Source organism: Meles meles, chromosome 5 (genome assembly GCF_922984935.1).
Source record: "Meles meles chromosome 5, mMelMel3.1 paternal haplotype, whole genome shotgun sequence".
NCBI lineage: Eukaryota > Metazoa > Chordata > Mammalia > Carnivora > Mustelidae > Meles > Meles meles.
In genome coordinates, this window is record NC_060070.1 from 54,063,902 (window position 1) to 54,084,388 (window position 20,487).

The following is a 20,487-nucleotide window of genomic DNA, read 5'->3' on the forward strand; positions in this document are numbered from 1 at the left end:
TATTTGACAGAGAGAGATCACGAGTAGGCAGAAGCAGGCAGAGAGAGAGGAAGGGAAGCAGGCTCCCCGCTGAGCAGAGAGCCCAATGTGGGACTCGATCCCAGGACCCTGAGATCATGACCTGAGCCGAAGGCAGAGGCTTAACCCACTGAGCCACTCAGGAGCCCATGGTATCATTTTTTTTATTAAAATGTTATAGATACACAATATTATTTTAGTTTCAGCTGTACCACACAGTTATTCAGCATTTATATACATTACAAAGTCATTATCACAGTAAATCTTGCTACCATCTGTCACCAGACGTATTATAAATATTAACTACATTCTCTGTTTGTAAATTATATCCCCATATCTGATTTATTTTGGTTTGGGTTTTTTTTTTATTTTAAATGCAGTATAGTTAACATTATTACATTAGTTTCAGCTGTACAATATAGTAATTCAACAATTCTAAATATTACTCAAGGTAAATGTAATCTCTTTTTTTAAAGATTTTATTTATTTGACAGAGAGAGATCACAAGCAGGCAGAGAGACAGGCAGAGAGAGGGGGAAGCAGGCTCCCCGCTGAGCAGAGAGCCTGGTGTGGAGCTCGATTACAGGACCCTGAGATCATGACCTGAGCCGAAGGCAGACGCCTAACCCACTAAGTCACCCAGGTACCCCGATAAATGTAATCTTAAATGTAATCTTAATCCCCTTCGCCTATTTCACCTATCCTAGCACCCACCTCCCCTCTGGTAACCATCTGTTTGTTCTGTTTTATAACTAGAAGTCTGTACTCCCTCTTGTAAAATAAAGAAAAATTCGTGTATTAAATTCACCAAAATAGACCAGATTACTGGCATCTCAATAGTCTAAAACTACCAGGTAAAAAAACGTTATTTATGCATTTTGCAACAGACACAATCTTAAAAATCCTAAGAGTAAAATGTTTGGACAGGCAAAATATGATTTCTGTAGTAAAAACATTTAAATAACTGAAGTAAAAGGGAGCTCGGTTGGTTGAGCATCTGCCTTTGGCTCAGGTCATGATCTCAGGGTCCTGGGATGGAGCCCCACTTTGGGATCCCTGCTCAGAAGAGAGTCTACTTCTTTCTCTCCCTCTGACCTTCTCCCCACCGCTTGTGCTGTCTCTCTCTCAAATAGATACATCTTAAAAAAAAAAAAAAAAAAAAAAAAAACTAAAGTAAACTCATAATAGAAGCTCACAGAGCCCTCTCTTTCAAGAAATTTAGAGTAAGGTTAAGAGATATAAGGCAAAAGAACAAGAAGAATGGGGCGCCTGGGTGGCTCAGTGGGTTAAAGCCTCTGATTTCAGCTTAGGTCATGATCCCAGAGTCCTGGGATCGAGCCCCGCATCGCATATCGCATCGGGCTCTGTGCTCAGCAGGGAGCCTGCTTCCTCCTCTCTGCCTACCTCTCTGCCTACTTGTGATCTCTGTCTGTCAAATAAATAAATAAAATCTTTAAAAAATAATAAATAAATAAATAAATAAAACAAGAAGAATGGCAGGATCAAAAGGAGGACTTTTGTTTGTTTCTGGTTTTTGTTGGTTAAGCTAGAAAAGACTCTGAGAAGTTCATTCAAATTATTATCTGAATTATATACACCTAATTTGATTATATACACCTAATTACAAGTTTTAAGAAATACTCCCTTTTACAAGCTTAAGTGTGTATAGACAATATTATATAACATCTGGGATCTGATTCAAAATAATTTGGAGGGTAGTTTAAGATAAAAAGTAAAATAAGATCAGTCATAAGTTGCTAACTGTTGAATCTGGGTGATAGGCACATGGTGGTTCATAGATCTTCTTTTCTTAATATGCTTAAAACTTTCTAAAATGATTTTTAAATATGCATATATTCTTTAAATAAAATGCTCAATTATTTTTCATTTTGATATATAATTATACATTGTTCTCTTAAATGTCAAACTGATGATACTGATTTTACCAGGGTATATTTTAAGAGTTTTCTTAGCAATGATTATAAATTGATTGTTGAATTATCTCAATTTCTCAATTGTCCATGTGACCACCACAATTTCATATTCAACTAGATGGAAAAAAGGTGAAAAACAGATGAAAGCTGCTCCTAGAGTTCTGGTTCACAGAGTTCAGAAATTTACCTCCTAAGGAATTCTATATGACAGTATCCCTATTATACCATTAAAAAAAAAATACTAATTTTCTAGTTATAGATTTGGGGGGGAAGGGGACAGAGGGAAAAGGAGAGAGAGAATCTTAAGCAGGCTCCACACCCAGCACAGAGCCCACAATGCAAGGCTCTATCCCTTGACTCTGAGATCATGACCTGAGCCAAAATCAAGAGTGAGACCCTTAAGTGACTGGGCCACCCAGGTGCCCCATCCTCTAAATTTTTGAATATCACAATATTGATAGAAAAAGATGAATTCTGAACTAAGAGCCACATGAATTATCTTTTCAGTTCTGCCTTTAATTTAACTGTATGGACTTCATCAAGTCTCTTAACCTCTCTAAACCGGTTTCCTCAACTTTTTAATGAGGAATTAGAATTAAATTAACTCCAGGGTAATGTCCAATTCTAACTTTCTAGGCTTCTACATGGCTGGCCTACAGGAAACCTGAACACATTCACAACTCAAGTGGACAATTACCAAGACCAGCAGTACTCCAAGTCAATGGACCCCATTTTAGAGAGTCAACAAGGTCAAAACTATTTTCATAATACAAAGACATTTGCCTTTTTCACTATAGTTATATTTACCCTAATTATGCAGAACCAATGATAGGTAAAACTTCTACCACTTTAGCCAGAACCAAGACAGTGGTCACTGCACCCACAGTAAAAGAATGCTGGTTTCACTGAAGGACACTTTTTTTTTTTTTTTAAAGATTTTATTTATTTATTTGACAGAGAGAGAGATCACAAGTAGGCAGAGAGGCAGGCAGAGAGAGAGGAGGAAGCAGGCTCCCTGCGGAGCAGAGAACCCGATGCGGGGCTCAATCCCAGGACCTTGAGATCATGACCTGAGCCAAAGGCAGCGGCTTAATCCACTGAGTCACCCAGGCACCCCCTGAAGGACACTTTTGACTGGGGTGCCCTGTGGCTCAGCTGATTAAGCATCTGCCTTTGGCTCAGGTCATGATCCCAGGGTCCTGGCATTGAGCCCTATGTCGAGATCCTTGCTCAGTGAGAAGTCTGCTTCTCTCTCCCTCTGCTGTTCCCCCTGCTTGTGTTCTCTTGCTTTCTGTCAAATAAATAAATAAAAGGGCACCTGGTGGCTCAGTCAGTTAAGTGTCTGTCTTAGGCTCAGGTCATGATCTCAGACACCTGGAATCAAGTCCAATACTGGGCTCTCTGCTCAGCAAGGAGTCAGCTTCTCCCTCTCCCTCTGTGCTCTCCCCACTCTCTCAAATAAATAAAATCTTAAAAAAAAAAAAAAAGAATACTTTTGATTAAGCAGTAAATGTATTAACGTTAGTATATCTTGATCCTAAATATATCTTTCTAACATTCTATATGATGAAATAGGAATTGCACGTAAAGTACTGCTGTAAAACAAAATAAGATGGTTGTCTCAAGGAAAATACTTGTGTGAACGTCTGAGTTGTAATCTTCAGGAACTTTTTTTTTTTTTTCCCATAAAATACCATGGTTCCTAGAAACACTGACTAACAAACTTTGGTTATTCAAACTTGAGTTTTTGGCAAATCGGGGATTTTGTTTGTTTTTTGTGTAAAGCCTGTCACCTCAAGGAAAGTAACTGACAATATTTGTTGACAATAATAAAATTCAAGTGACAAGCAGAATCTGGGAAAACCTGTAGCTGTCACCTTAACCATAACAGCTTATGCTATTTAAGTAGTTAAGACTTTTGTGATAAAATCAAAATATAATTTTTGATATTACAAAAATTTGGGAGATCTACATAATTCAGCAAAACAGTGTGTTTCAAAGGACAGATATAATCATGTTATAAAATCATGCATGGGTAAAAGATACAGAGCACAAAATACACCATCAGATTGTAATATAACAGAGTACAAAAGTTCATTAGTATGATTTAAGATTCCACCTTGGCACTTTAAGAAATTATCACCTGCTGAGTTTTGGTGAGGGATCAAAGAAGGATATACACAATTACCTTAAAAGGTACATTACTACTTCCTTTCCCAAGGATTCATCTGTGTGAGGCCAGATTTCTTCACCTACACTTCAACCAAAAACAACATAATGCAGGAAAATTTAATCCAGTTATCTTCTATTAAATTAGACATTATATAGATTTACAAAAATATAAAATAGTGCTATTTTTTTCACAAATCTTTGTATTGGAAAATAGTTATTTTTCTTTTTGTTAATTTTAAGTAATCTCCACACCCAAAGTGGGGCTTACATTCACAACCCCAAAATCAAGAGTCAGATGTTCTACAGACTGAGCCAGCCAGGCACCCAAAAATAGTTATTTTTCATAAAATGTCATTTTCTGTTAACAAGCATTTATTATTTATATTTAAATGGATTAAATAAGTTTTTAATTTCTAAATTTTAATTTCTAACACAGTAAATACTGATATAACCAAACAGATAAACAAAATCTTTACAGAGTCCTAAAACCTGAGGTCCACTGATTTACATAAAATCTTACCAAAACTTTTGCTAGGCAGTTCACATTCTCTAGTCATTCACAATCAATCTAGTGAGAGTAGGGGACAATGAAAAAAGACACATATTTATAACCTGTGATGAATAATACAGGTATAATTCTAAACAGTAAATCTGGGAAAACTATTTTGAAAGATTTAATTCCAACAGTTCCTAAAAGATAGGTAAGACTAAAAGAAAATGAACTCCAGAATAAGAGTAGAGATGGGAGAATGGGGACATGTTCAGGGAATAGGTCAATGGGGCTAGAGCATGGCACAGTGGCAGAAGCGTGACAAGTGCTGAAGTGGAAAAGTAGCCAAGTTCGGCCATGAAGGGTTTCAACCCCACAGTACAAGTTTGGACTCTAAAATGTATTAATAAAGGCTAGTAAGGATTCTTATTCAGCAAGAAAATATTACAATCAGATTTCCACTTTGAAACACAGCTCTAATGACAAAGCACAGGATAGACTCTGCTGTGCATGGAGGAAAAGGGCCAAACACGAGATGTGCATGGAAGAAAAAGTAATGAAGGCTGCACTCAGTCAGAGGGAACAGAAAGTGAAGGATGATCTTCCAGAAAGCAGAACAGAGTTTGGCAAATGAAAGAATATGACAAGAGGGAAAAGGTGAGTGAAAATTCTGAACCTGAATAACTAGGGCCTTGGGGCTATCATACAGAAACAGAAAGAAACAGAAGAAGATCCAAGTTTCTCAAAGAATGTGCAATTGATGGGAATTATGAAATCTAAAGATGTCTGTAGACCATCAGTTTAGAAATGATGGTCAAGTTGATACAGAAAGAAATCTGGGGGAAATGTGCACTAAAAAATAAGAATTGTAACCATGGGACTAATATAATTATCAAAAATAAGAACAGAATGAGTAGAGCAAAGTGCCAAGTACAGGAGTTTATGAGAAATGAACAGTAATGACATGCACAGAGAGAATTAAGCAGTAAAAACAAAACAGGAAAAGTCAGAGACCTGAGAGAACGCATGACCAAAGAAGCTAACAGAAAAGAATTCAAGGAGGATTAGTTGGTGAATAGCTGAACAGGTTGGAAAAGAATAATGATCTAAATGAGGCCACTGGATCTATTAATTACGAGGTTACAGAGTAGTCTCTGTTGAGTGTTTAGGGCAGAACACAGATTACAATGGCCTCATTAGCATGGTATTAGGTACAGGAAATAAATATTTTACCCAGAGCTACATGAAGTATATTTTCCGAAAAACAGTTTGTCTGCTTTTCAACCATAATAATTTTTTAATAAAACTATGTCTAAATTTAACCATTATTTTCAATTTATTTCAGTCACATAAAACACTGATTTTAGCATTAAAACAGAACACTATCATTTACCTAATAAATTTTATGACACAAAAATAATTTTAAAAAATATATATATACTACTTTGTTACATGTTGACCCTCACTCTACTGCTTAAAAGAATATTATTCTTCGTCTAGATGGGTCTACTACAGAACATTTAAGGGCAATTCCAACAAACAGCATTTATTTAAGAAAAACCCCTATTACCCAACCCCTTTTTATTAGTAAATATCAAGCAGAATATGAGATCAAGCTTAATTTAGGCGTATTTATATAAAATGTGTATTTAGCCAGATCCAAGTTTATACAAGAGTAATATATGAAATATATATGTTAACATAATATAGAAAACAAACACTGTTCAACAAAAAGATTCTTCTGTTTACAAAAGAAATCATTACTGAAATACTTTAAATAAATAAATAAGAATCTTTCCCAGGATATTATGAAATTACAATTAAATTTTATTTAATTTACATGAAACTTTATAGGAATATATCTGTTTAAAGCAAATTCATGAAGTATTAATGAAAATGTATAGTCAAAGGGGCTTAAAAACTGTAAAGAATAGTTTAGACACGAGTCCAGAAGGTCTCCCCTCTCTCATCAGCTGGCAGGGGAAGTTGGAACACTGTGGGGAACAGGAATCTGAGGGCAAGGAACAAAAGAAGATATGATAGAGGAGTTATCTGCTTTACACTTGAAAGCAAGCAATAGCTCCAAGAGTATCCTGATGCTACCATCCCTTGTTTGGATACAATAGACAGAAGAGATTAATCCTGAAGGGGTTTTCAAAGCTTTTAGTCTTTAAAAAGAACATAGAAAAAGGTAACTTAGAGTTCTAAATGGGGCAAAGGCTCTGGATCCAGACCACCTAAAGATATCTCTCAGCTCTGCACCTTACTACTCAGATCAACCTAGTAAATTGTTTCCATCTCAGCTCTCTCAGCTGTACAATGAGTTAATAAGAAGAGCTACCTCATAGGGTCAACATTAGAATGAAATGGGAAAGAATAGAATCATTAGAAATGTGCTGTTCTAGGATCATACTAGATCTGGATCACCCATTCAATCCAACATTATAATACATTAGCACCTTCCAACCCATGACAAACCTTTTCACCGTTCAACTACTCTACCATACTAAAAATACTATGTCAATGTTGTATGCCAAAATATAGAATGCTAGAGAATAGAACCAAAGTCCATGAAATTCTGGACAAGTTCCAGAAGTACACCTTTAATTTAAAAAATAGCCCATTTTTGACACATTAATGTTCTTGTATACAACCATCAGATTAGCCCCATTTTTGCCAATAACTCATTAAAATCACTAAATTAAACAACTGGTCTATAAATTCCTAACTTAGCTGTACCACACCTTCAAAAAAAAAAAAAAAACTTATCAGTAGAATGTATCTATGCAATATAAAATACTGACTGAAATAAATGTTTTTTTTTCTGGTTTCTAAAACAATTGTGGTGAAATCTGTCCTATGTTCAAACTCATTCAATTCCCATCCTTCTCTCCCCTCCTCTAGAACTCTCCCCCGCACCGACAGAAATTCTTTCTCAAACTAATATAAACCTCCTCAATTTGCCATTGAATACATGAAGCTACTTCTACACTAAGCATTCATCTGTTTTTCCCCAACATCTCATTGGCCAAAACAGCCGTAGTTTTGTTTGAAATCTCAAACAAAAAGATTAAAGATACATAAAATCATCTGCTCTCATCTTCAATCATGGACTGGAAGAGCAGAGAAGCTAATACTTCCTCTTGAAAACACATACACATTGAATACACTTTGTTCTTCCCCAAAATACCAAAAGGATAACAGACAGCAAATCATGCCCACAAACCAAAACACAGTTGTTTCATCTAATTTTAGAAAAAAAATAACAAGGAACTGGAGAAAAGTTCTCTCTGGAATAACTCAATCCTCAAATCAGGGAAATTCAAAGAGCATAACATGGAAAAACCAACAGCCTCAATTCTCCCCTTCAGGATACCAATTCTATCAGCACCAAATGAAAACAAAGAGTATGTTTTTAGAAGATTCCAAAAAAGTTTGAAATCTCTTTCTCAAAGAAGTAAAAAAAGACCACTTACAGAGAACATATCTAAATGTATTATTTCAAGCACAGGTGTTCCGTGATTTACCTCAAACCGGTTTCTTTTTGTATCATATTCTTTTTTTTTTTTTTTTTTCCTTGAGTAGGCTCCACACCCAGCTCAGAGCCCAACTTGGAGCCTGAACTCAAGACCCTAAGATCAAGACCTGAGCTGCGATCAAGAGTCAGGCACTTAACTGACTGAGCCATCCAGGAGGGCCCTATATTCTTTTACAGTCAAGCTTATAAACTTATTTGTTTAAAAAAAAATAAAAGACCAAATTATATCATCTATATCCAGAAGTATCCTTTATTTATATTTTAAAGTCTCATAGCCAGGTGTTTGTTATTTGATTAATTTGCCCAGCCCTGCAATACGGTTGGTTCTTCCCTTTCTGGAAGCTGCGAACAAAATCCAGTATAGCTGTACTTGAGACAAGCAGTCTCAAGCATTTTGTAAATATAACACAAGATTTTTCTTAATCTGAGAAAATCTTGTACTCTTTTTCCCTGGAACCTTCAAGAGTAGAGAGAAAATATAAATTATAATCTATTGTTTTTGGAGGGAGTAATGTTCATATTAGGGACCTTCATACCATCTCATAAGAAGAGAAATGCTTTTCTTTAGTAATCCTCAGGAATTTGTCCAAAATAAAAAACACGGATATAAACTTGTATCCAGAATTCAGGTTAACTAGGTAAAACTGGCATTAATAGAAGATAGCTGAATAAGAGTAAACTGCAACAGATTTATACAGAAATTTAATGTGTCTTTAAAAGGACTTGGGGAGGGACGCCTGGGTGGCTCAGTTGGTTAAGCTGCTGCTTTTGGCTCAGGTCATGATCCTGGGGTCCTGCGATCGAGTCCCGAATCGGGCTCCTTGCTCAGCAGGGAGCCTGCTTCCTCCTCTCTCTCTGCCTGCCTATCTGCCTACTTGTGTGTACTCTCTCTCTCTCTGACAAATAAATAAAAACGTTAAAAAAAATAATAATAGGGGCGCCTGGGTGGCTCAGCGGTTTAAGCCTCTGTCTTCGGCTCAGGTCATGATCCCAGGGTCCTGGGATCGAGCCCCGCATAGGGCTCTTTGCTCAGTGGGGAGCCTGTTTCTCCCTCTCTCTCTGCCTGCCTCTCTGCCTACTGTGACCTCTCTCTGTCAAATAAATAAATAAAATATTAAAATAATAATAATAATAATAATAATAAAAGGACTTAGGGAAGAAGAACAATTTTTTCAGAACAGTCTTATGTCTATCAACTATTACTACCTTAAGCCTGTGTTCTGGTATTTTTGCTATCAAGAGTCCAGGAAAACACAAGATACAAATTCCACAAGGCAAAGACCTCTTCTCCCAATTCTTTTTTTAAAAATTAGTCATTAAAAGATCTTTTCTAATGAAAGACATGTACTGTTTCAAACCAAGACTAAGTTCAGAACCCTCACTAAGGTATAACAATATATTAATAAAAGGGTTTTATGTTAATAGACTTGGGTTATGTTTCTCATTGCGTTATATGGATCATAAAAGTTCCTAAGGGGAGCCTGGCTGTGTCAGTCAGTAGAGCACCCAGCTCTTGATCTCCGGGTCATAAGCTGGAGCCCCACATTGGGCACAGAGTTTACTTTTAAAAAAAAGTTCCTAGAATAACTGTACAATTAGATGAGAAAGTGAACGAATTTTTTTCTAAGTATGTAAAAGATAAGCAGTCTCAGCATTTTTGAGATGTATCACAGATCCCAAAGTTATTTAAACTACACCAAGGAAATGCTAAAAATTCCCAAAGTTTCTAATCAATGCCCTATTTATTCTCCACATTTATTCTCCACTTGCTCCATCAAACCACCCACCCCTCCTATGTATGTACTGTTACCGCCCTGGGAAGATGAGCCTGCATAGATCACCACCTAGGCTCCGCAGGTGGGTTCCAGCAGTGCAAGCCAGTGTACAAGACCCAAAGACAGAGGGTCCAGGAGAGGTCATGGAACTTCCCCCTCCCCTCCCTGCCTGACTGACTCAAAGCCACAGTTCCCTGGGGCCTTCCTCCCCAATGCCAACTCTCAACTCTCAGTTTTGGTAATCTCTGGAGTATTAAGGGCTTCTCACCATTGCTATTTTCTGGGTGCCCCCGCCTCCCCCTTGTTTGTTCTCTAACCTCTATAATCTCTTCTTTTGCACCATCCAGGATGAAATCTCCTTCCTGCTAGGAGCTTGCCTGATGAAGCTAACAATACCAAAGCTGGTTAATTCAAAACAGTACATTATCTAAAGAAATCCAATTTAAAAAGTTTAACAAGGTCTTTTTTTTTTTAATTTGACAGACAGAGATCACAAGTAGGCAGAGAGGCAGGCAGAGAGAGAGAGAGGAGGAAGCAGGCTCCCTGCCAAGCAGAGAGCCCGATGCGGGGCTCGATCCCAGAACCCTGGGATCATGACCTGAGTCGAAGGCAGAGGCTAAACCCACTGAGCCACCCAGGCGCCCCTAAAAAGTTTAACAAGGTCTTAAGATCTATTCAAGTACTACTTATTATTATTTGTATAACTTTAAAAATTAAATATAACTAGCTCACTTCTTTTTTTTTTTTTAAAGATTTTTTATTTATTTATTTGACAGACAGAGATCACAATTACGCAGAGAAGCAGGCAGAAAGAGAGAGAGGAGGTAGCAGGCTCCCGGCAGAGCAGAGAGCCCGATGCGAGGCTAGATCCCAGGACCCTGGGATCATGACCTGAGCCGAAGGCAGAGGTTTTAACCCACTGAGCCACCCAGGCGCCCCTAACTAGCTCACTTCTAAATGAAGCTTGTTAAAAGCTGAAAAACTCATTACAATTAAAGTTAGGTGTGCAATTTAACACTGCCCCTCTCAAAGATAAATGCTTATAAATCCCAAATAAACTTAATACACACACACACACACACACACACACACACACACACACACACACACACAAAAAATCAAGGAAGGGATTCCGGTAACTGATATTTCACTTCCTTCTACCATACACTGCCTGGTTAATCCAAACACTTTTTGTTGTTTTACTGAAGCCTTCCCAGGCATAGGATAAAGAAAATTTTAAACCAGTGGTTCTCAAATTTTGGTGTGCAAGTAAATCAACCAAGAAACTTGTGAAAATGCTAGTGCCCAGGCCTCACCCACACCTTTCTGACAAATGTTTTTACCAGTTCCCAGATAATTGTGATTAACACTACATTTCAAAACTTCTTCAATTTGCCCAACTTTAAGATTCCACCAAAATATCCAATACAATTTTTTCTTTTTGAATAAACATTCCACATTAAACATGGCCAAAGAAACCAAAAAACAAAAACTAACACAGTAACAATAATAATGCACACTAACTACATATCACTGTGATATGTGTTTCACATGTATTATTATCTAATTCCTTCCCCACAAGAACCATACCAGGGGGGCGCCTGGGTGGCTCAGTGGATTAAGCCGCTGCCTTCGGCTCAGGTCATGATCTCAGGGTCCTGGGATCGAGCCCCGCATCGGGCTCTCTGCTCCGCAGGGAGCCTGCTTCCTCCTCTCTCTCTGCCTGCCTCTCTGCCTACTTGTGGTCTCTCTGTCAAATGAATAAATAAAATCTTTAAAAAAAAAAAAAAAAAAAAGAACCATACCAGTTAGGTAACACTGTTGCCTCCATTTTATAGATGAGAAAACTGAAGCCCAGAGACACTAAGTAATCTGACTACAGTAGTGACTGGCAAAACCAGAATCATCTCGGGTCTGCCAGTCCCTCTTATCTACAAGCTGGGTAAGCAAGCACTTGTATATAAATGCAACTCTGGAGTTTCAGGACTGTCACAAAAAGGATTATGCCAAAGGGCCAAGCAGTTACACAAGCAATAATCATCCCCATCCACTCCCTCCCCACAACAAGCTCTCTTGACTCTCCACCCATCATTCACCAAGGTCTTCCACCTACACAGTATGCCATCACATACTTGTAGGACATCACAACTCTGTGTGTATATCAGTACTCCTTCTGCTCCTACCTACTACATGCTAAGTACATCCAAATTCCATCGCCATCAAGTACTGGCTATGAGCTTGAGCAAATTTAACGTCTTATGCCTCTGTTTCCCAATCTGTAGATTGTGGGTCATAATGTCAAATGCACTAAAGTAAGTCATGTAGTGATTAACTGAGATAATGTACATACACAAAGTACTTCCTTGACACACAAACAAATATCAATCCTATATTCCCTTTATTTTACCTCAGCCTTGTGTTCCTGATGAAGGAACTGCATAGATCACCACCTAGGCTCCATCAAAGTCCTTCATCAAAGGACTTTGATGAAGATGGAACCTACACTTAACTTATCAGGAGCAGACTGGTTAACAGTGAACTGAAGGCCAGGAGTAGAATATTTTTGAGTAAATAAGTCTTTTAGTAACCCTCAAATTCTTCCACTTTGACGACTATCTATTTCCCAACTTTAGGGTCAGCCCTGTTGATTACATACTAGTATTAAGGGTCTATAATTTAACTTAATTTAAAACAACAATAAAATATCACTCAGCACAGGGACTTGATCTTAATTTATCACAGTATCATTAGCACTTAGAACTGTACCTGGTTCATGGCAGACACTCAAATATTTGTCAAATGAATGAAGGCATAAAGATACCAATGCAGACACACATTAGCTCATTAGTGAATCTTTACAAAAACAAGCATAGTTATCAGGTCAATACCAATGTGTCAAATAACAAAAGTTATTTTCAAAATTCCCCCAGAATATTTTTCTCCTTTTTTTTTTTTTTAAGAGCAAAACTGTGTGTGTGTGTGTGTGTGTGCGCGCGCGCGCATTACAAAAGCATAAATCCAAGCAGGAAATGAAATAAACATATTTTTTTAAGTGTCCCATCCTGGGTTCTCTGTCCTAGAATTTAGTAAACAGTTCAAGTTTAGGTTGCTCTTCTGAATGCTATGAGGTCTCCATCTTATAACCAAGTTTCTGTAGTTCAGCTCCTGATTGGAGAAGTTATCATCTACATTGTCTTCATCCCATTCATCCTCCCAGACATTTGCACCTTCATCTTCATCTAAACCAGTCCAGGGAACTCCTTGAACTCACCATCTTCCTCCAAGAGACCCAAGTCTACTGGCTGCATTTTTTCTGACACAGCGACCATCCCCTCTGAAAACCCCCCAGGCTGAGAAGTTAGTTGGAACTCTCACTTTTCCTCACAGAAGACACCAACGCTGCTGCCACCTCTGAAGTCAGCTCTACCACAGAGTTCTCCTTTCTTTTTATTTACCTTTTTTTAAAGATTTTATTTATTTATTTGACAGAGATGACAGCAGCTCTACACTCAGCACAGTCAGCTTGAGATTCTCTCTTCCTCTCCCTTTGCTCTCCTTCCCCAAACTCATTCACCTGCATATGTGCGTGCATGCTCTCTCTCACTCTAAAATAAAACAATCTTGGGCGCCTGGGTGGCTCAGTGGGTTAAGCCACTGCCTTCGGCTCAGGTCATGATCCTGGGGTCCTGGGATGGAGTCCCACATCGGGCTCTCTGCTCAGCGGGGAGCCTGCTTCCCTCTCTCTCTCTCTCTGCCTGCCTCTCTGTCTACTTGTGATCTCTCTGTCAAATAAATAAATAAAATCTTAAAAATAAATAAATAAATAAATAAATAAAAACAATCTTTAAAAACTCTCCAATGAGAAAAAAAAATCTCCAATGAGAAAAGTTAATCTCCAACCTTAGCTCCATTAATCTACTAAAAATGTTAAAGGAGCCCCATAATAATGCATCCTATTCATCTCCTACCTTATATTCAAACAGGAACAAAACAAACCTAGTAAGTATTTAACAATTATCAGCTTAGTGATGCTGACTTTTCATAATTTTTGGAACCATCCAAATTGAAGCCACAAAATTAAGTAACTGCTCATTAAGAGGTTAACCCTAACTAACACCTAGAAGATAACTGTGATCTACTATGGGAATACACAGAAGTTGCCTTCTTAGCTATGCTTCTAAGCAGCCACATAAGTAACTTTGAACAAGGCACTTAATTTTTTTTGCCAACATTTTATCACCTGCAGAATAAGAGTAAGTTTACCACATCTACTTCAACAAGCTGTTTTAAGGACCAAAGATACATAAAATGATTTCCAGAACAATAAAGTGCCATACAAATGTAAGTTGTTAAATCTGATATAAATATCATCAGATTTTAAATGGGTATTTCTATTCACCTTTGTTTTTATGTCTCTGTCACTCTTTATATTTCCTAGATCCAAAGATCTGCCCGTAAAAAGAACCAGTTCCCACCTACAGTCATCTTTCAAACAGACTAGGCCCTCAGTAAATATTTGTTGAAAAAGATGTTCATCCGCATATAATAGAAATTTTAAAATTCTGCTCTATGCAATACCTTACCTTGTAAAGGTTAAGCAGCAGGTTACTTTTAAATAAAATAACAAGTGACGTAACTTACATGAAAGATGCCTGTGGTTTTGTCAAGAGTACTGCCTCCCTTTGTGCACATTACTCAGCCTGGATATAAATATTCACCTATGTGAATATCACCCAAGGAATGTTCCTCAGTATTTTGGTTTCACTGGAGGCATGGTTTCTGTACAGAAAAGTACTTCCCTTCTCTTTAACACTAGCAAGATTTCTAAAGATGCCTGAGTTGTTCTTCTGGTTTTACAGTCTATGCTTCAGCACTTACAGGGAGAACTTTTTGTGGACTTGTGGTCATTTCCCAAATTACCATGTCATTCTTATACTAAATATGAAAAGTTTTCAAGACCATAAACAGAAAAAAAATTCTCACACTTACATTTTAAGATTAAAGATAGTCCATTAAATTTGTCAAATAAAAGTATAGCTGTTTCAAATGACAAACTTCCTGGTTCCTCTGAATATAATTCTTCAAAAACAGAATTTAAGCTTATTTGACCTTAGTTAGTTCTTAATTATCTACACATACATACATGCACACATGCAGATGTCTTATAGATAACCAATTAATAATTTATATTAAGCTCTTGGATGATAAATTTCGTATTTACAGTTGAATATGAGTATCCTTGAGATGCAAAACTCCTTAGAGTTCAAACCAAATAATGAAACACCTGTAAACGTGTCACCCAACTCAGTCTTCTTACCATTTTTCTTCTCATTTACCCAACTACATTCTACTGCTGACATGACTCCTACTTTGCGACAAAAGATGGACTTTGTGTACTCGTTTTTGTCCTTTGTGTCTATTATACCTCAAGGGACATTCCTGAAATAAACATAGGCCATAAAAATTGTCCTAATAGTACAGGTGAGAATTTAGTCATACTTTGAAAACAAGCCCCCTCACAAGGATTACAAAGTTAATTATGCAATATTTTAAAAAGATAGCTACTGCATTTATGGACAACGATCTCTTATGGAAGAAAATATAAAGTTCTATCTGAAACAAAAAGACTGTACTATTCATTTTATCTACAGTGAAAACCAGTGTTATATTACAGCCTAATTCTAACTCCTATAAACCCATCAAAATAAAAAGTACACAATTTGTATAATATTCTGGAATTTACATCAGAAATGAGAAAGCAGCACCATATCACTGTCAAAATTGTCAACTTAAGAATGAAAAAAAAAAAAAAAAAACAGAAAATTCAACATCAGTTTCAGAACCACATTCATGACCTGTATCATCCTCACTCCTATGTGCATTCTTCAAGTTACATTCTTTAACACAATACCAGTTCTGCAGGTTTATTTGAGCAGTCTACCAAATGGACTGAGATCAAGGCAACCTGGTCTGGTGGAAAAGACAGGGCTTCATGGTCAGAAGACTTAGGTGTGAATCCAGACTTCGCTCCTCTGGAGTTGTTAAGACCTTGAGCAAATATTTAATTCTCTAAGCTTAAATTTCTTCATATGTAAAAGGACAAGACCACCAACCTTGAAAATTATTTTACAGATCAAATCCCTTAGGTAGTGTTCTGATTATGGCAGATGCCTAATAAAAGGGTAATGATCTTATGCTATTCAAGTTCAGAAATTATTATGAAGTACCTCATTAAGGGGATCACAAACTGTATGAAAATTATCAAAGCTGTAATATCTTTTTCAGTCTTTTACTGAAAATGTTTTAATATACAAAAATGAAAAATTCAGAGAGGTTAGAAATCTTTTTAAAACTGACATTTTTAAATATCAAAATGAAACTTCAATTATCAACAGTTAAAACGTGTTCATTTTCCATAAAATGTTTTGGGTGTTTATATTTATTTAAACTTCACTTGGTCAAAAATTTTAAAACTTTCTGAAAAGAGCTGTACTTTAGAACCCGGAGACAGCCCAGTTATCTAAACAATGGGCTACATAATACACCACAGTCTCCAGGCAAAGTCACAACAGGATGAGAAAAGTCTTCAGTCTCTCTCAGATTTCCTGGCCACTGTTATTTTAAAACTTGATCACATAAACATAAACAGAGGGAAAAGATCCACTTCAGATAAGTGCAATGAGTTATGATTTATGATCTGTTTTTACTACCTTGCATTAATTTACATTTTTATTTGTAATTGATGTAATTTTAAAAAAGCTCTTGTTCAGTAGCACCTATATAAACATAATGTAATTTACATTACATTTTTCTTGCTCGTGTTTCTAGACCCTAATGAAGAATATATGTATATTATAGTTTTATATAATGTATACTTAAGAGTTTTTAGTCATGATAATCTTAAAGTCATTCATCACTTGTTACTCCCTTTTTAAATGTCTTTGAAAACGAAAATGTAACTCAAACTGAGAGAACAATATGTCACATAGAATATACAAACACAATAGGCAAGTCTAAGATTAGAACGACTTCTGTTTATCACTGTGGGTATAATTCCTGCGCAACTTCAGATACTCAAAATGAGCTGGATATTTAAAAGTCAATGAGTTATTTTGAACGGCTGCATTGTTTCCAGCTCTGGCTATGGCCCAGTTTGTAATATTTCTAAAATTAATGATCAAAAACACCAAGGTAATTTTTCCAGTCAATAATTTCCAACTGTAAAACCACAGCCCAAGATATCTATGAAGTTTAGTTAATTTGTACAGATATGCTGTTTTGGCTGCCAACCTTTGTACCATGACCACTCCAGCCCAAGTTCAAGATTCACATTTTATGGTGTGAATAGTTTCAAGTAAATCTTAAGAATTTCTAAAACTCTCAAACCCTGACTATATATTAAGATACACTGCATCTACCCCACCAGAGCATAACAGCAAACTGAACTTTTGCTTAGCGTGTACAGCGATCTGTGAAGTTGGGACAGTGTTCCTAGTTGTTCACTAATATCTGTAGATTAGGATGTAAGCGTTCCTCCACCACAACTTTATGCCAGATAAAATATCACCTGTTTTCTTAAACTGTATAGAAATGGTATTTCCGACACGGATATTCTAGTAATAACCCTACCAAATTATTTTCTACTTAATAATACCTTACTCCGGAATTGGAGCATTTTAATGGTTTTAAGGAGTTTGGAGAAATTAACAAATAAAAAAAGCTCTTGCTCAGTAGCACCTATATAAATATACTCAAAGTACTAGACAACCTGAAAACTAAAATTATAGCGTTTGACTGTCCCAGCCTGGTCTCTAACATGATTAAACTTTTAATTTAATAGTGGCAGTCACCTGACCCTCATATCTCAGAACAAACGGCCCTATTCCTACAATGAATTTTAAGCTTGTTTACTTAAGAGAAAACTATCACGGAGTGTCAAGTCAGAGTGGGTCACCTGAGAGCTCTGCTTCTGACTGGGAGCGAGAGTAGATACACAAAGGTATCTTGGTGACGATAAACCCATGAAAGGGGACTCTCATTGTCCTGTGGAAATGAGAACCAGCCCTGGCACTGCCGCGAGCCGCCGGCCGGGCCCACCCATCACCTGCTTCACCCGAGGCGTCCTCGGGAGGTGAAACTAGCCGTGGACCCCGGACTGCCCGACGAGGCCCCGAAGCAGGGCGGCCCGGGGCAGCGAGGCCTGACGCTGACGCCCCGAAGCAGGGGCACCGCGTCACTCACCGGTGCGAAGGGTAGGGCAGGTGCGCTGCACCGAGGCAACCTGTGGCCGGAGAGGTGAAGGGCGGAGGTCAAAGGTGATGAAGTTGAGCGAAAAGCCGGGGACGTGGACAAGCTCGGAGACGGGGAGGCGGCGACCGGGATCCTGCCAGCTTCCTGCTCGGATAGATCCCGGGTCCGTCTCCGCCCGCCGGCCGGCGCCCAGCAGAGTCCCCTGCCCCGGCGCGCGCACGTCACGGCTACGGAGCGCCCAAGGGGGCGGGGGCGCCGCGGGCCGGGGCGGGCCGATCCGGCGCGCGGGTATACGGGCGCGCGCTCCTAGAGGGGGAGCTCGGCGCCCGCGGCCGCCCCGCCCCTCCGCTCGCCCCTCCGCTCGCCCCTTGCCCGCGGCGCCGAGCCTCCCGGGCTGAGGTGGGCGCGCTAGCGCGAGAGAAGAGGCCGCCGCGGGTGCCGCGGATAGTCCTTATTCCTCCGGCTGTGAGATGGCCTTCTTCGCCGCCGTGGTCTCCAGCCAGGGCAAAGCAAGTTCTCTGCGGTCTGGATACGGTGACCGCGCAGTCCGGCAACAGCAAGAATCTGTTCTCGGAGGGAGACAGTTTTCAGGCAGGGGGACGAGGACCCCGCGTTTTACTAGAGGGCGGGCGGGAACGACGCGGCGTTTTTGCGGAGGGGAGAACCGCTGCAAACTAGGGTCGCGTGGGGCTGGGCTGCGGGGCGACGGAGCAACCTTGCTATTCTGCTTTGGGTAGCCAAGGGTCTGAGATGGACATTTTGTATTTCTCTGGCCCCTGGAACGCATTTACTTAGTAGAACCCGATCTTTTCTGTCGTTTAAATTTTACTGTTTTTATAAGTGACTTACCTGTAAATCATATTTGAAAATTAAATATGAAGTAGCTGTGCAAAATTGAATTAGGTGATGAAAATGCACATCGCTTTTACAACGAAAAGGAGCTTAAGAAAAGGAATTGGTAATGATTGAAAGTAATGCTAAATGTCTCCAGTGAAAAAGAGTACCTAAACATAAGAATTACACTTTTTTCCTCAGCATTTCTAAGTAGCAACTAGGAAACTTGAGGAAATCTACAGGATTCTGATGAGACAACTTTCAGATACTCAGTTTTTCCCCAGTTCTTTTGGTGGGAAAGCTAAGTTATGGTGAGGTATTTCAGCATACGACTGAAACAAGAAAGTACTGCACATAAAATAGGGAAGTAAGAAAGAGGAAGAGAAACCAAGAAAGGAAATAATTTACAGCAATCTCAGAAATTTAATTCCTGATTGCCAGGAGGTAAATCTTAAGTATATAAAATTACATTTCAAAACAAACTGGAAAAAAGAAACACAAGAATAAGGAGAGAGAAATTTCAGTTCATTGCTTTGACTTCATTTTGGATTTAGGATGAAAAGGTGATGGCAGACCCATGGCAGCTGATATAGTTTATTGTAATAACTTGTTTTTTTCTCTCTAGCTCTCCTTTTTCCCACTTCCATTACTGAGTCCCTTTGCTTCAAGCTCCATATCTCTCCAGTGTATCCAATTCTTCCAAATAGCCACTACCATTATCTTATTTCAAGCCACCATCATTTCAGATGTTGCATTCTGCTTTAGCCACCTAACCATTTGACCAGGCTGCAATCCTGTCCCCTTCTAATCCAGTCTCTACATTGCCACCAGGTTTATATTTTATAAAAGTCTATGTACTCCTCTCTTTAAACTCCTATAGTGACATTCTACTACCCTTCGTATAAAATTCAAATTAATTAAGATGTGTTATGCGATCTTTATACTGTTTTTGTTTAAGAAGCACAGAGGGATTTCTCTTCCTTTTAATCTTAGTTGAATTTTAATGCCTTTTCATTGTTCCTCAGTTCATCACTGTCCTAAACCCCACAAAGCTGTCCTAATCCAGGCTTCTTAAGTATTTTTTTTTTTTTTAGATTTTATTTATTTATTTGACAGAGACAGAGAGAGACAGTGAGAGAGGGAACACAAGCAGGGAGAGAGGGAAAGGGAGAAGCAGGCTTCCTGCTGAGCAGGGAACCCGGTTGGGGTGGGGGGGCGGGGGGCCTTGATCCCAGGACCCTGGGATCATGACCTGAACCAAAGGCAGATGATTAACAACTGAGCCACCCAGGTGCCCCCTAATCCAGGCTTCACAGTTACTTGCCTGTCTTTGGAATCATTCGAATTTTGAACACTGTCTTAGCCCTGCTTACCTATCCAATCTCATTTCCATCCACTGCCTTTCTCCATTTCTTATACTTTATATAAGCCATTTTGAAGTGCTGATGTGTTCAGAAAAGACAGTTATGTCTTTTA

The 20,487-nt window shown here is 38.5% G+C and overlaps 2 protein-coding genes across 7 annotated transcripts in view; both read right to left on the bottom strand.

Annotated features, from left to right (window-relative positions):
* The window catches only part of MYO6 (myosin VI), a 155,539-nt gene extending 137,160 nt beyond the window's left edge, over nucleotides 1-18,379 (bottom strand). For all 6 annotated transcript variants that reach the window (XM_046004558.1, XM_046004557.1, XM_046004555.1 and 3 more), the window contains exon 1: nucleotides 18,169-18,379. The gene's annotated coding sequence lies outside the window, so the exon portion shown is untranslated. The remainder of the gene's footprint in view (nucleotides 1-18,168) is intronic.
* Nucleotides 13,049-13,256, bottom strand: SEM1 (SEM1 26S proteasome subunit). The gene is given in 3 exon segments (XM_046006057.1): nucleotides 13,049-13,092; nucleotides 13,095-13,181; nucleotides 13,184-13,256. Coding segments are annotated over 3 exon segments (204 nt in total).
* Nucleotides 18,380-20,487: the final 2,108 nt, after the last annotated feature.